Source organism: Lissotriton vulgaris, chromosome 8 (assembly GCF_964263255.1).
Source record: "Lissotriton vulgaris chromosome 8, aLisVul1.2, whole genome shotgun sequence".
NCBI lineage: Eukaryota > Metazoa > Chordata > Amphibia > Caudata > Salamandridae > Lissotriton > Lissotriton vulgaris.
This window is the reverse complement of record NC_141696.1, coordinates 170,180,912-170,196,135: the sequence shown is the minus strand read 5'-3', so window position 1 is coordinate 170,196,135 and position 15,224 is coordinate 170,180,912. Positions and strand designations below refer to the sequence as shown.

At 47.7% G+C, this 15,224-nt stretch overlaps 1 protein-coding gene across 1 annotated transcript in view; it reads left to right on the top strand.

Annotated features, from left to right (window-relative positions):
* Positions 1 to 15,224, top strand: part of INTS4 (integrator complex subunit 4) — a 358,899-nt gene that overhangs the window by 33,403 nt on the left and 310,272 nt on the right. The window contains exon 2 of the mRNA XM_086933901.1: positions 11,441 to 11,635. Coding sequence (XP_086790027.1) covers positions 11,441 to 11,635 — 195 coding nt within the window. The remainder of the gene's footprint in view (positions 1 to 11,440; positions 11,636 to 15,224) is intronic.

Here is a 15,224-nt window from a genome sequence, read left to right as displayed (position 1 = left end):
TTGGTCTGTAATTATGGAAAATTGCCCGTGTGATGACTTATCCAGACAGTCAAATTTACATTGTATATTCTTTTGTAAGTATTATGAGTGGGGGAGAAAAAGATACCTGTTACCACTGCTAAAGTCATGGGGTGTAAGAACCTGTAAAACTGCACTGTTTAGATTATATATGCTGCAAGATGAAGTTACCATAGTGACAGCGATAAAATTCCTGGCGTTTACCGTAAAATGCAGGGGGTCCATGGGAAATGTATAGGACTTCTTGGATAAACACAAAACTGAAAACTCGTATTATAATGTTCCTTATAAACACCGGATAATACGTATACAGCAGTAGACTGTATGAACTCCAAGAGTCTTGTAAATGAATTTTAGAACTTTTATATACGCAATTTAATGAATTTGATCTATTTTATCTATTTTATCCTGATGATATGTTTTATTGTAAGAAATTTTGTATATGAGAAAAGTCGTTTAGTCTGTTTTTTGTCTTGTATTTGTATGTTATGCTTTTATGGTTTTTTGTCAAAATACCGAATAAAGCTATCTTGAATTGAACTAACCCAACAATCCCCCACCGCCCCTCGAGTGCCTGCAATAATTTCCCTGTTAGCAAACTCCAATTATGTGTGACAGTGTACTAATATTACTCTACCTACAGTCATCATCCCGGGAACCCTTCTCCCCACTCCAATCCACCTGGACGGGACCCTGCTCGTTCTATCTCTGATCCCCGCCACACCTCCCCTGAAGCCCCCCTCTGAGGAATACTATGTCAACTGCGGCACCTAGTCCTCCGTGGAATCCGGGAGGTCCAACGCCTCCGCACCCTCCGAGCCCTCCTCAACCCCCCGCTGCATGTATGCCTGATAGAGACCCCAACATTTTTTTGGCCTACTTCTAGGGGGGAGTAATTCACTATAGAGTTCTGACTGAGTGCAGCAGTAGAGTAGGTCACCCGCCCACCTCTTCTTGGTGGGGAGAGGACCCCTCATCCAGCACTGTGCCACCACTCTCCTAGCCGTCAGTAGGGCCATATTGACTAGGCGACGCTGGGAGGCAGGGAGCGGCTTAGAATAACCCAACAGAGCCAGCTCTGGACTACTAGTCAGCTCCAAGCCCAGGATCTCATTGATCTTCGAGAAGACCTCTGCCCAGAATTTCTGAATGCCCGGGCAGTACCATGCCATGTGGATAAAGTCTGCAACCGGCGTGTGGCATCGTTCACACTCCGCCGACTGCCGTAGGCCGTACCGGTGGAGTCTCTCCGGGGTATAGTATACCCGCTGAAGAAACTTAAAGTGCACTAGCCTGTGCCTTCCGTTAAGGGAGAGTCTACGCGTGCTGGAGCAGCAATACTTCCACATGTCGTCGTCAATTGGCGACTGCAGATCACCTTGCCACGCCTCTCTGGCCTTGGAGTACTGGATCTGCTGGTGTGCAACACCCAGCTTATTTAGGTTAGAGATTAGTTTACTAGGAGACTTGTTTTTAAGAACGTAGGTGAGCTCAGGGACCTCCGGGGGTTCCTCCATTTCAGGGCCTAGTACTTCCTTGAACGCAGACCGGAGTCTATGGAACTGGAACCGCTGCAGTTGCATTGTTCCCGAGGGAGTGAGAGGGAGCTGATCCCATGTCTTCAAGACACCCGCCGTAAACAGATCCTCCATTTTCACGAGCCCCAGCGCACAAAGCGCCTCCGTAACTCCCTTTTCCCCGAGAGGGTCCAGCCACAACACCCAGTGAATCTGCATTAGCCGCGAATACAAAAATTGACAGCCACGTGCACGAGTTAACGCGTACCATGCATGATTGGTAGACTTAAGGGAGTCCAATTGGCCAATGGCGCGATCTTCCGGAAGACAGACGGTGGCCGGGAGGGGGAGAGGCTCCGCAAGCAGGCGCTCCAGGATCACATGCGGTATGCGTGGGTCCCCATGGATCCACAAATGTAAATGCGACGCTTGCGCAATGCGGTAGTATCTTTCCATGTCGGGAGCCCCCAGACCCCCCATTTCACAAGGGAGCATCAGAGTCGTCCATTGGACTCTAGGTTGTTTGCCCCCCCACGCCAATCTGATAAGCACTTGTGTAAGTTGTTTGAAGAAGGCTTTTGACAGGACCACTGGGATATTGTTAAAGAGGAAAAGGAACCTCAGCAGTACTATCATTTTCATGATAGCTATTCTGCCCATGAGAGATAGTGGAAGTTTACCCCAAGCATCAACGTCTTCTACAAGTTTAGTGTAAGCTACGCCATAGTTGTCTCTGACCAAGACTTCCGGGTCAGTGTGCAGTTGTATGCCTAGGTATCTGACAGAATCTGAGGACCATTTCAGGGGGTATTCCATGTCGAAGGGCCGCGTCACAGGCGTCAGCGGGAAAGCAATTGATTTGTCCCAGTTCACTTGCAGCCCGGAGAGAGTGCCAAAGCGGACAACCTCTCGTAGAACGGCTGAAAGGTTCGACTCCGGATCACGGACGTATAGAAGGGTATCATCAGCATACGTTGAGATGCCTATTTTATATGTAGGAAAGCTGATACCCTCCAGGCTGTGATACTCCCTAATAGCACAAGCCAGTGGCTCCGCTACAAGTGCATATAGCAGGGGCGAGAGGGGGCATCCCTGCCTAGTACCTCTGCTGATGTCAAACAGGTCCGCCACTCTATCCCCTATCTTCGGCCTCGGCGAGGGATGGTAGTACAGGGCTCCCAGCATCTGTAAGAACGGCTCTCCCAGGCCCAGTTTCCTAAGGACTCTGATCATGAAAGGCCACTCCACAGAGTCAAAGGCCTTTTCCATATCGAGGAAAACTGTTAAGGCGGTGTTTTCCTGGCGCACGTGCTGCATTGTCCCAAGCACTGTGCGAATGTTATATGTCATGTTTCTATTGGGGACAAAGCCTGACTGCTCAGGGGCAACCAGGTCCGGAACCAGGAGCGCTAAGCGGTTGGCCATCACTTTGGCAAAGAGTTTGGCGTCCACATTTAACAGGCTGAGGGGTCTGTATGAGCTGCAGGACTCCGGGGGTTTCCCTGGCTTTAAAATGGTGACGAGCAGGGCCTCCCTCATAGTGAGGGGCATAGTGCCCTCCTCGCAGATATCATCGAAGAGGGTAATCAGGTGCGGGACCAGCTTGTCTTTAAACGATTTATAAAAGCCCACAGTCAGACCGTCCGAGCCCGGTGCGCAGCCTGATCGCATGCTAGACAGTGCCTCCAGAATCTCGTCCTCCTGTATGGGGGACATCAAGAATTCTCTGTCTGAGTTCGGTAAAAATGGCATGGCGATATGTTCGAGGTATTCATCTATCTCTTCTTCAACACTCAGCGATCTGGACTTGTACAACTCGGCATAGTACTGCCGAAAGGTTAGGAGGATCTCCTCCTCGTCCGTGATTACTTCTCCCTCTGGCGTGTGTAGCTCGTCCACAACAAGAGGTCTTCTGGTACCACGTATCATTCTAGCCAGGAGTGCCCCCGTCTATCTCCCTCCCCGTAAGTTCGCGCTGTCGCGTATTTGCCCATGTGTAGTACCTCCCTGTCGGCTAGCTCATGGAATTCCGTCAGCAGGAGTTTAAGTTGGGAGTCAGTGCTGGACCCAGGGTCACCCAATTGCTGCCCCTCCAAGTCCGACAGTTGGGATTCAAGCGTTGCCAAATCCCGTCTAATAGACCTAAGCACACTCGAGTGTTTGGACATCGCCATGCCCCTAATGTAGGCCTTAAACGCGTCCCACACAGTCTGAAAGCTGTCTACCGAACCCAGATTTGTTTCAAAGAATGTATCAATGTCGTCAGCCAGTTCACCCCGAAAAGCATCATCCAGCAGGGAATAGGGGGGGAACCTCCAGGTAAAGGGGGGGATAGTTCTCTTTGGTGTGGCCATGCACAGCAGTATGGGGGAGTGGTCCGAGAGAGTGCGGGGGAGCACCTCGCATCTTCGAATGCTATCTATCATAGCCTGTGATACTAGCCAGTAATCAATTCTGGTATGAATATTGTGAAAGGCAGAATAGTGAGTGAAGCCACCTTTCGTGGGGTGCTTACTTCTCCACACATCCACCAGGTCCAATTTGATTAATTCTGCCTTCATGTGTGCGGCTGAGGCAACAGGCCTTCGAACAGGCCCCGAGGATCTATCCAGGGCAGGGTCAAAAACAAAGTTAAAGTCACCTCCCCACAGTACTCTAGTCGTAGCGTGCATTCTACATTGTGCCGATAGATTTGTGTAGAAGTCAGGGTTATCGTAATTTGGTCCGTAGACATTAACCACCAATAGATCAAGGCCCCTACCCACGCATCTAGCAATTACAAACCGACCTTCAGAGTCAGATACCAATGGAAATAGTTTTAGTTGGGAGGTAGGGCTGACCCAGGTAAGTACCCCTCTGGAGTGTGTCGTGAACCCTGCAGCCACAATGTGTCCCACAAGCCCCCGGGCTTGCAACATCCTGCTAGTGAGTGGGAGGTGCGTCTCCTGGAGGAGAGCTAGGTCAACATGATGTCTGTGCAAGTAGCTTAGGACCTTACGTAATTTACGGTAATCATTAAGGCCCGCACATCCCAAGTCAACATCTTTAATTCCAGCGGGGTGTGTGCAGTGTTCCCTCCGGTAGCGCTGGTCATCCCGACAGTAAACATCATAGGCAGCAGATAGCAGTACTGTCATTGCATGTTCCCATGCATGGCACATCTTCAGGCAACACATTGCATGGCATTAATCTCAAATCCCCACAAGCTAAACAGTAAGTACATTCCGCATCACAGAACCCTCCCCGCTTATGGCAGGCCTCCCCCAACTCGGCCATTCAATCTCCAACCCACCCACAGCCGACCACCCCCAACCAGATCAGACAGAACCCAAAGCCACCCCCCAGCATCCCAGGAATAACAGACTCAAATCAGTCCTTTAACTGGCTCACAGCAGAGCCTAACAGCCAAAAGCGCCGGGGCAGAGATTGCCAGTCAGAAGCAGTTCCCCAACTGCGCAACAACACAAAGCTGGCGCGCCCCTTTGCCTAGCTCCAGCCGGTAGTTCAGCGCCATAAGCATGACCCAGTACAGCAAGTCAGGTGATATGTACTACCTCGCCCTCCAATGTCTCGGGACTCCTCGGAGTCCTCCGTCACTCCAGCCACCCTCTCACGTAATATGATCATCGACACGGAGTGTCGGCCCAGGGCTAGGGTTCCTCCCATCTACGCCAAACACAGAGCTAAAACAGTAGATCTTCACCCACCAGTGTGTCCGCTGGGCTCCTCCAGCATGTGGTCCAGTGGGAGCCGCCAATATAAGTCAAAGCAGCCCCTTACCGCCCCTCGCGCTGCACAAGTCCTCAAGATGGGAATGTTCCAAACCGAACAGAAAGTCATCCATGGCGCACAGTCGCTGCATGTTCAGTCTTGCTCATCCATTTGCGAGGCGAAATCAGTGTCGTCGCTGCGGTTCCTCTGGGCGTCCCTGTGCTCTCTGGACCACTCCTTCAAGGACTTCTGGAGTTCCCTAGGGTCCGTAAAGAAGTGAGAATGGCCCTGCTTGTTGATCCGGAGCTTTGCGGGGTACAACATGGCGTAGTCTAAGCCCAGATTGCGCAGCTGCTTTTTGTAAGGAGCGAATTGCCTCCTTTCCTCCTGTACCTTAGCGGTGAAATCCGGGTAAAGAGAAATGTCCATGCCCTCGTACTGCAGCTTGCCTTTGTCCCTGGCCAAGCGTAGCGCCGTGTCCCTATCCCGATAGTTCAGAAGTTTCGCTATTATGGGGCGGGGGAGTGCGCCCGGCTTTGGCTTAGGACCCAAGGTGCGATGGGCCCTCTCAACAATAAACATGGGCGAGAAAACATCCTCTCCAAGCAGCACCTTCAAGAGTTTCTCAACAAAGAGCTCCATTTTACCGGTCTGAGTGGTCTCCGCCACTCCCGTGATACGGATGTTAGATCTACGTGACTTCGCTTCCAAGTCTTCTGACTTGTCTTGGATCACCTGTAGAAGTCTGCCAAACTGCTTTCTGTCTTTGTCCCATTCTGTCTGCGCCTCCTCCGCCTCCGTAAGCCGTCTTTCCGCCATGTCGAGGCGTTCGGCATGCTTGTCGACACGTTCCGCCATGCGGTCCATACGATATGACAAGGCATCAATTTTGGGTCCAATGGACGCTATACTGTCTTGTATTCCCTTTTCCATGGAGACCAGCAGGTCTCGGAGTTCAGTGCCCGCCGATCCATTCAATGCAGCCCCCTTTGGGGACGCCTCCGTGACTGGTGCCTCCGTCCCCTTGGTCCGACGCTGCTCAAAGGAGAGTTTAGCCTGCGTTCTGTCGTTCTTTCCCATGGCTATTCTGCTGGACATAAAAGTAGTACGCCGCGTCGTCTTCTGAACACGGTTAGGCCGTTCCAGGGGTGCACCGCGTGCCTCGGAAGTCTACACACTTTCCGCGTCAACGCCCGGGTGAGCCCGTGGGGATCTCCAGCTATAAGGACGCCAAGGTCTGGTATCCCGCTGCACGTTCCGCCAGATAGTTGCCCAGCAGCGGTCAGCAAATGCTCTGCTACGTAGATCTCACAAGGCCTATACTGCGCCACTCAGCCACTCTGCTCCGAGCCGGGGGTCCACTTAGCACCGATATGGTCAGAGTCCATGAGACCCGCTTCTCCCTAAGTCTCCAGGGGCAAGACGCCTTGGCCAGGGCGTGCAAGTACAATTGCGACTATCACCGCCACCACCCAGGGCAACACGACCCAGCGCCGTCGGACATCCACACTCAGGTCCAGCCGCTGCAGCGGTGCGCAATTAACCCAGAGCCAGCTCCACTTCCAGTATGGCCAGGTCCCAAAATGGCGGCGACCGTGAAGGCCGGCAGCCTACCACTGGTCACTGTCGAGGGCCGCCTCCACTCTCCCCCATGTCGTCGTTCGCCACTGCGTACACTCGGCCAAATATCACACTTAACAGTGGGGGGGGTCCGCAGTAAGCTCTGTCCCAGGTTAATACTCCACCAGGTTTCTAGGTCCCTGCAGCGTACTCACTGTTGTAGCTCTGGACGGCAGCAGATATCAGGCAGTATCTTCGGGTCGCCCATGAGTGTTACCATGCTCCAGGCAGCACATCTGCGGTCTGGTATCTGCCCGGCACGTGTAATCCCTCGCCGCCAAGTACTCTGTCTGGCGCAGGCCAGCCCCGGGGTCGCCCGAGGTGCCCCTCGATCTCCTTCTCGTTTGCGCTGCTGGGCGACCAGCAGGAGTGTCGCCAGGTATAGTGCCTCTATAACCGAGTAGACCCAGGGGGGGAGGGAGAGGAGCGCCGGAGACCGCCTTCCAAATTTTTGGGTTACACCGGGAGGAACCAAGTCCCCGGCGCGTGCAACGCCACTTCAGCCGCTTGTCAGGCGACGTCGCGCAGCTCGCGCTTCAGGGCAGGTCGCGGCTTCGGGCCCTGTCCGCCGCCGCCGGGACACACTCTCTCCCTCGCCGCGAGCCGCAGTTTGCTGGGGCTACGAACCCCTCCTCAAGGACCCGGGGGCCTCCGTGGGGAGAACAGTGCAATTAGGGCCAGGCTGGGCACTGTGAAGGATGAGATGTCAGGATATTAAAGGGGCATAGGCGAGGAGCCGAACGCTCACGCGTCCACCATTGACGCCGGCAAGCTCCGCCCCCACGGATGTCCCAGCTTCTTTAGAAAGGTTTACCTCCAGAGCGTTTTGCTCACTGGAGCCAGCAGCGGCACGCAGGGGCCATCTGTTTTTAATCAGTGTAGGCGCACTTGTTTCACATGCAGTCTCTCTCTACCCTCTTCACACTGTCTTGTTTTAGCTTTGAAACTGAGCGCTGCGCCGCTTCACGGACACCGCGCTGGGTTTATTTATATATTTCTTAACTTTAACACTTAGCACAGCGCCGGCTGCAAGGACACAGCACTCAGTGTTAAAGTTAAGAAATATCGAAAGAAACCCAGCGCGGTGCTCGTGTGTCAGGTCCCAGATTCTTCGCAGAGGCAGAACTGATGCTGGCTCCCAATGCCCTATCCCCAGTGACGCCGCTTCACGAGCAACGGCACCAGAGACAGGGAAAGGGGAAGTGCACAGAAAAGAGAGACACTCCAACGACAACTGGCACCCACTTGTCCTTCTATATTCTATTGGTGGTCAGGACTGCACTTGGGTTCCTCATGCACTGCGGAAAGAGAGAAAGACAATGCAGAAACTCCAACTACGCTTCCAGGACATATAATACACAAATCCAGTTTATCCTACCAGTTGTCTTTAGAGCCTTGCCCCTCTATGTATGTGGTTGCGAGTGGTTACCATGAAGGAGTGGACAATACTGAAAAAAGGAGAACACCCCGTTAGTAATTGAATTAGAGGAAATGTTCCCTGACACTAAACCCCATGTTCTCTCGCCTACCTTCTTCAATGATAACGTTGCTGTCAAATGGGAGTCTGTTCACAAGTATGTGGAATTGGTCATGCAGTTCATGGAGACAGTCTTGAACTCTTGGAAGATGCGCGCAAAAAGGAACTGGGAAGGGAAGAGATAGGGCAGCGCAATGGGGGAGCTCTGGGGAAAACTAAAAGATCTTCCAGGCAATTGGAAAAGTCTTACTTGGTCCTCCGGTGGATGCCGGCTTACTATCCTCCGACGTTCGCAGCCTTGTCCACGCTGAAGAGATGGAACTGCAAAGTTGAGGATAATTCTCCTCAGGACAAGTCCCGAAAGTCCTTTTCACAAAACTCCTCAGGCTCTTGCTAGAATAGCTGTCAAGTGCAACCTGCTCTCGACGGACTTCTCTTCACTGAAACGTCGATAGACGAGAACCGCTCACAGTCTTGGTTCTCACAGCTTACACCCAACTTCGACTCTGGACTAAGATATTCAGGAACGGGACTATGAATTATTCTCACAGAAAACACTAAAACTCGAAATTCCTGTGAGCGCCTTGAATTACGGCCACTCACGGTAAAGTCTATTTTGAAGTGCGCAGTTCTCAGCGCTCTCGCTCTTCAAGATAGCGGGAGACTAGAACGTCGCCGATATGTCACCACGGCAATCGCGGCGACCATCTTGAATTCCCCAACTAATTCGCATTTACCCAGAAGTTCACCATCCTAGGTTTCACCACAACCCTGGATGTCTTCTTGGAGCGGAAATGTCCTGTGTTGTATAGAGAACTGACTGAATGATTCCTGACACCGTGAAGCTGCGCCGCGCTCACGCAGTGTCCGTGAAGCGGCGCCACGCTCAGTTTTAAACTTAAGCATTTGCAATGCTATCGAATCTATTGCATCGCAAATGTTTGTTCAGCTGAGCTGTTCATTTTTCATTAGGATTCCACAGCAGTCCTCGGTGGGGATTCTGTGGGTGGTAAATACTGAAACCGCGAGGTGCAAAAGGCCTCGGGAGGGGCCCGATTATTCACTATTATTGGCTTTGGACCTGCAGGTTACGCAGCGCCTTCTCCCCCATTCTGAAGCCAGACTTGGAGTGCACAAGGTCTGCCGTGCGAACTGGTGTAGAGTTTAAGGAGTGGAAATCTCTCAGGCAAACTTATCAGGCACATTTGGATAGGATACTCCAGCTTCCAACTGAAATCCCAAGTATATTTGGCAGTAAATGAACGCCTCCCTCTTCTCTCGTCCTCTCAAAACTGTTCACGAGGCCTGAGAGAAGGTAGAGTGCACACGCCGGTGATGGCACAGGCTGTGGAGAAGATGCTTTTCAATAGTAATTAATTTCACTCCACTTCAGCAACCCCTGAGGAATCGTGTCTGCTCAGGATCACCAACTCCAGCGAATGCATCAGTCATGAGGGCAGCGTGGGGGATTAGATACCGCCAACAGCACAAACTTAATGGCGATTTACAAGGAGGAGCTAGGAAGGGAGGCAGAGCTTTTGCAGTGGTGGTTTCCAAACTCTGGAACTCCCTTCCCATCAGCCTCCGTCTTATGGACACTGAATCTCAATTCAGGATCAAATAAAGACCTTTCTATTCACTGGATATTAATTCCTGTCCCCTGCTACCTGCAATCCTTAGCTCCGGGACACCCCCGTTGGGGGTAGCTGTGCGCTTAACAAATGTCAATAATAATAATAATAATAATTATACGGTCCCAAAGACGAAACCTATTGGCTATGTCAATGTTTGTTCTGACTGTTGTTGCTGAGTGTGCTGTGCTATTGGCAGGTGTGGTTGATGTGTAACATGATACTAGGAGGAGTGGTGGGGCGTCTGCGGAGTGGCTGCCTTACTCCTCGGCTGTAAGTCTATAGATGGGATGGCTGATCACCTCCAATTCATAACCTGGATCGTACTGGGACCTGCATCAATCTTAAAGCGCTATAATGTATTGGCATATTTGAGGTGGTGAGGGGCGCAAATCTCTTTTTTGCAGGAGACACACTTAACGGCTACCGAGGGCAGTGTATTGGAAAGGAGGTGGAGGGGCCAGAAATATTATACACCCTACTCTGTATTTACAAGAGGGGACCTTTTTTTTAAATTGCGCCTTCCATTCCAACTACATAGGTAAGTTGTGCACCCGGAGGGTAGGTTCATGCTGGTACGACTGAATGGTAAGGACATGGCACTGCTCAACGTGTATGCCTCAACACCGACCAGGCCCCCTTTCTCGAGAGTCTGATGGCCCTCCTTCCTTCTATTCTTCCTTATACCCAAATAGTAGGTGGTGATTTTAACTGCATGACTGACAATTACATGGATAAGTCTCATCCCGCGCTGCGGATGGTGCCTGCGACTAAATTAGCAGATGTCTTCTGCAGCTGTGTGCAACACTGGGAACTGACAGACTGTTGGAGAGAGAGGAACCCATCAGGGTCTATTCCTTCTGCTCCAGTGTGCACAACTTAGAGGTTCGATTGAACAAGGTGCTTGGCTGCCCGAGGCATGCAAGAGGGTGCTAAACGCTGAATACCTAGTGCTGGCGTATTCTGATCACTGTCTCCTGCTGAACACTTTTCAGTGGTCCACACATAGACCTGCACCCCCTCCAAGATCTGTCACTATTGGAGCACCAAATGTTTATGTCCTCCCTTCTAGAGAAAATCACCACATATTGGGCTGATAACCAGAGCACCACAACATAAATAGTTGTTGAATGGGAGGTGTTTAAGGCGTTCATGCTTGGGTACTGTATAGCGAATAAGGCGGGGTGCGTGCTCAATTGTATTTTGATATACGACAACAGAAAGTGGTTCTGGATGGCTCCACGCGGGGCTGGCCAACACATCAGGTGGTAGAGAGCCCTGCTAGCCGAATTCGAAAAGCTGTTTGCCTGAGTGGAATGTTTGTGCCATCTTAGATGCTTGTACCTCCTCCAGCTTGTATATGTTGACGCTAAGTGACTCCATGTGTTTCTGCCTTTACTTTTCTCCAAGCAGCACCTATCAGGGTACCTTGGTTTTCATACTAATACTCTCCTTTCATTCTGCAGCAGCCACATGAAGAATTAACATCCAAGAAGCTTCGTCTAACTAAACCAAGTAAATCTGCAGCTCTCCACATCGACCTATGCAAGGCCACCTGCCCTGCTGATGCCCTGCAGTATCTGATTGTATTTGCCCGCAAGCCGGTGGAGGCAGAGAGTGTCGAAGGCGTGGTCAGGATTTTGCTGGAGCATTATTACAAGGTATTTGATAATAGTATAGCAAAGCAATGCAGATGTGAGGAAACCTGCAGAAGAGGCAGATGTACACCTACGCATAATACATGGGGAATAAACACAAAGAATCTAATCCATTCGGGGCATACTTCCGCAGTGTTGCCAGTCTGAGAGAATCCAATTTGAATTACCCACTATTGAAAACCACAATTAACTGAATTTAAACTAGGTAGGAGGGACTGAGGAGAGAAATGTGAGTGTTTCAGCATTTTCGAAATCTCAATAGCAGTGAAATTTAGACAATAATGAAGCACGCAAGATTGGCGATTTTCTATTTATTTTGTAAGCAAACAATGTCCCAATGAAATATTTGAGACTTGGAGAAAAAACCAGACCAAGGTTGAGGCTGTTTGGTTAAACTATCATGCAATTTACTAAACTATTGTGCGTTTTTAAAAAACCTCTTCAAATAGCCTTTCGTGAAAACATCATTCAATTAAATTTGTTTGATGCATGGCAATATTTAAATGAATAATAATGGAACAAGGTGTGAAACAGATTTGTGGATTTTAATCCTACTATGTGCCCCATTCTTAAAGAAAGCCATAAGAGTGCACCTACAGGTCTATGACACGCAGTGTTTTAGATTTCACATACAGAAATTTACAAGATTTTATAGTAGGCCAGCAACATCTGCAGGTGTAGCAAACTTCCGTAAATTCCATTTTCACATAAGCAAATAAACATGCCTATATTTGCTCATTTAAAAATCTGCAAAACAAGTGCATATTCGCTTGTTAAAAGACTTATTTATTTTTTCTCGAGTGGAGGAAATATTTTTCACCCCCTCCAATTGGAAAAACTCTATTCCCAACCTGGAACTTTGTCAGGCGTAAGTTGTGTTGAGCAATTTGGAATGAGTGGCCAGGTTTAGAGAATACAATTGGATTTTTTAATAGGGAGAATTGCTGTATTCTTGCTACATTTATGCAATCTTGCTTGTAGGTGGTTTTAGATATGTTGCGTAAGCTACATTAGTTTGCTTTGTAATAGTGTTTGTATCAGAATTTTCTGATGTACTTGTTTGCGCCTGGATGTGGTATTGTTTTTCCCACCGTGTTTACAAAGTTTGAAAGTGTATATGTGCTCTGCTTCAGTACTTTCTTAAATCGAAACATGTATTTGGCCCGTATGTTAGGTTTTATGGCAGGCCGAAGTGCACAGACTGTCTTGCTGGCAGCCTGAAGTGAAATCTTCCTAGTATAATCTGCCAGTAATTTATGAGATTTCTCTCCTGTGCCACTATGCGTTCAATGCATTGGTGCCATACATACAGTGCAATGGAGTACGTGTCTGAATGGCGCCTTGACAGAGCAATGGGGCATGGGGTTGAAAGTGCCATTACAAAGGTCCTCCTAAACCACCAAGTGGAAGGAGAAGGCGTGCAGAACCAGAGCCCTCTGTTTGTTGTCTTGGAGGACAAAACATATTTAAATTACCAGATGTAATTGAAGAGGGACTAATTAAAGCAAAAGGGGCATTAGACCAAAACTATTAAACTGAATAAAGTGCATACTAAAAGTTCATAGAATTAAATCCAGCGCTACATATCTAAAAACAAATTACTCCAGTGAAGTGCGGGCGAACGACAAAATGGGTAAAATAATTTTGAACTTGGACTGTCCAATGTGCTTGTGTTTAGTATCAAATAAAAATAAACAAGTACTACTTTCATTGGCAAAGTGTAAAATATGCTCTGACTGACAGGATATAATTTACTTGACCTTGCCTAACCTACTTAAAGCACGTGATAGAGCATGATATTGATGAACTATGAAACCAGTTCAAACTGTCCTCGCAGGCTGCAGTATTTTCGTGCTAAAGTGTTCAGATAAAAAAAAACCACACCTTGTCGCATGTGAATCAACTGTTGCTATCTCTGAGCCCACGTTTGCTTTATTACTGTACTTTTCCAACAACAGACTTGTTATCTTTTTCTGGATTCCCATTGTTACTGGGTCTAGAATAGGCTTTAGAACTGCATAGTTTTATGGTTGGATGCTGCACTGAAACTTTTCTGTTGAAACCACTTCCAAAACATGGCACAAATGAGCTAAAGTAATTTGACCTTGTAAACTGGTTAAATTGAGGAGCTACAGTGTGTTCATGTTTCAAGACAAGTTGCTTTCATTAGCAATATTTTATGTTGGTTTTAATACATGCTGGTTTAAGTCATATTTTGTGGCTTTACATAGCATCTGTGCAAATATTTGTTTTTTGATTTAAAAATATTGAATTCAATTCAATAGTGAACTGATATGAACCCGTAAAGTTACAGAGAAAACAAAACCTGCCGACAGATACACAATTAGATCCTCAAGTGGAATATAGCAACTCGTAATGAAAATAAGAAACTATTAATTATTTGGATAAAACTAACAAGGAAATGAAGTAGCATTCTGAGAATCCTGTACTGTGCATAATAATTTAGAATAAACAGTCAGATAGAGTGAGCAAGAAATAAGCACGCAGATCTATAATAAGAGTGTAGTACAATCACAAAGTGACGTATGCTAGGATCACAAACTGTGTATAATTGTTTATGGTGGTTTGAATGTCTCCAGATAAAAGTTCTATTTATCCCTTATGGAACATGCTTTAGAGTTTCAAGGGGATTGTTGAAGCACATTGCTTTCCGCTCTGCTGGTAATATGAACCATTCCTTCTATTCCTGAGAAGAAACATTTGTAAAGTTTTTTCAAATTTTGTAAATTTAAATTTACATCCCATTTGAGAGAAATAAATCAAGTAGATCATTTATGTTCTTGTTATAAATATCTGGGTCACTAAGTCCTTTATATGAGACACATTCGAGAGGTGTAATCTGTAATCATTTTCTTACGAAAATAAAACTTTGGGACCAAAACCCTTTTATTTATATATAATAGAACATAATATAAGCAAGATCACCTGTTGAAAAATTGTAATTCCAACATAAGGAGTTATCTCTTATGTTCGGTGTATGCAGTCTCTGTGGAGTCCAGAATGTTCTATGAAGGAGCTGATATTTCTCTGAGACAGATAGGTTGTTAGTTATTCTTAAACTGGAAAGCCCAAATCACATTCCAGCTGTAGACAGTGTGGTGTGAGTACGTTTTTTGAAACTGTGTGTATGACCTTTCCTCTAGAGGATACTAGATGGACGATGGAGTGATCCAAATCAACTTTTTTTGTTTTGCAAATGGCAAATTTTGTCTTTAAGGAATAATAAATGTTATATGGATTAGAGATACCCTGGAGCGTAGCAAATTAAGTTTACTCAGATTTATTATCCATCTATTTTACAATAAATATTACTTTGGAAGACCAAGCTTCCCAGTTATTAATTTGATCATTCACCTTAATGTTCTTATTTACCACGCAAAGAAGCTATATTAGAGTTTTTAAGTTTGATTTCCTATTTTGAATCTTTTTCTAAAATAGCTTTACTAGTGTCAGCAAAAATAGCCTTGAAGTGAAGCAACTTATTATTTAAAGTAGTTAAGAATGATTTAAGGTTGCAATTCTGAAGGATTGTTTTTTTTTACTTCTGTCCAGTTTTACTCCATCTTGATCT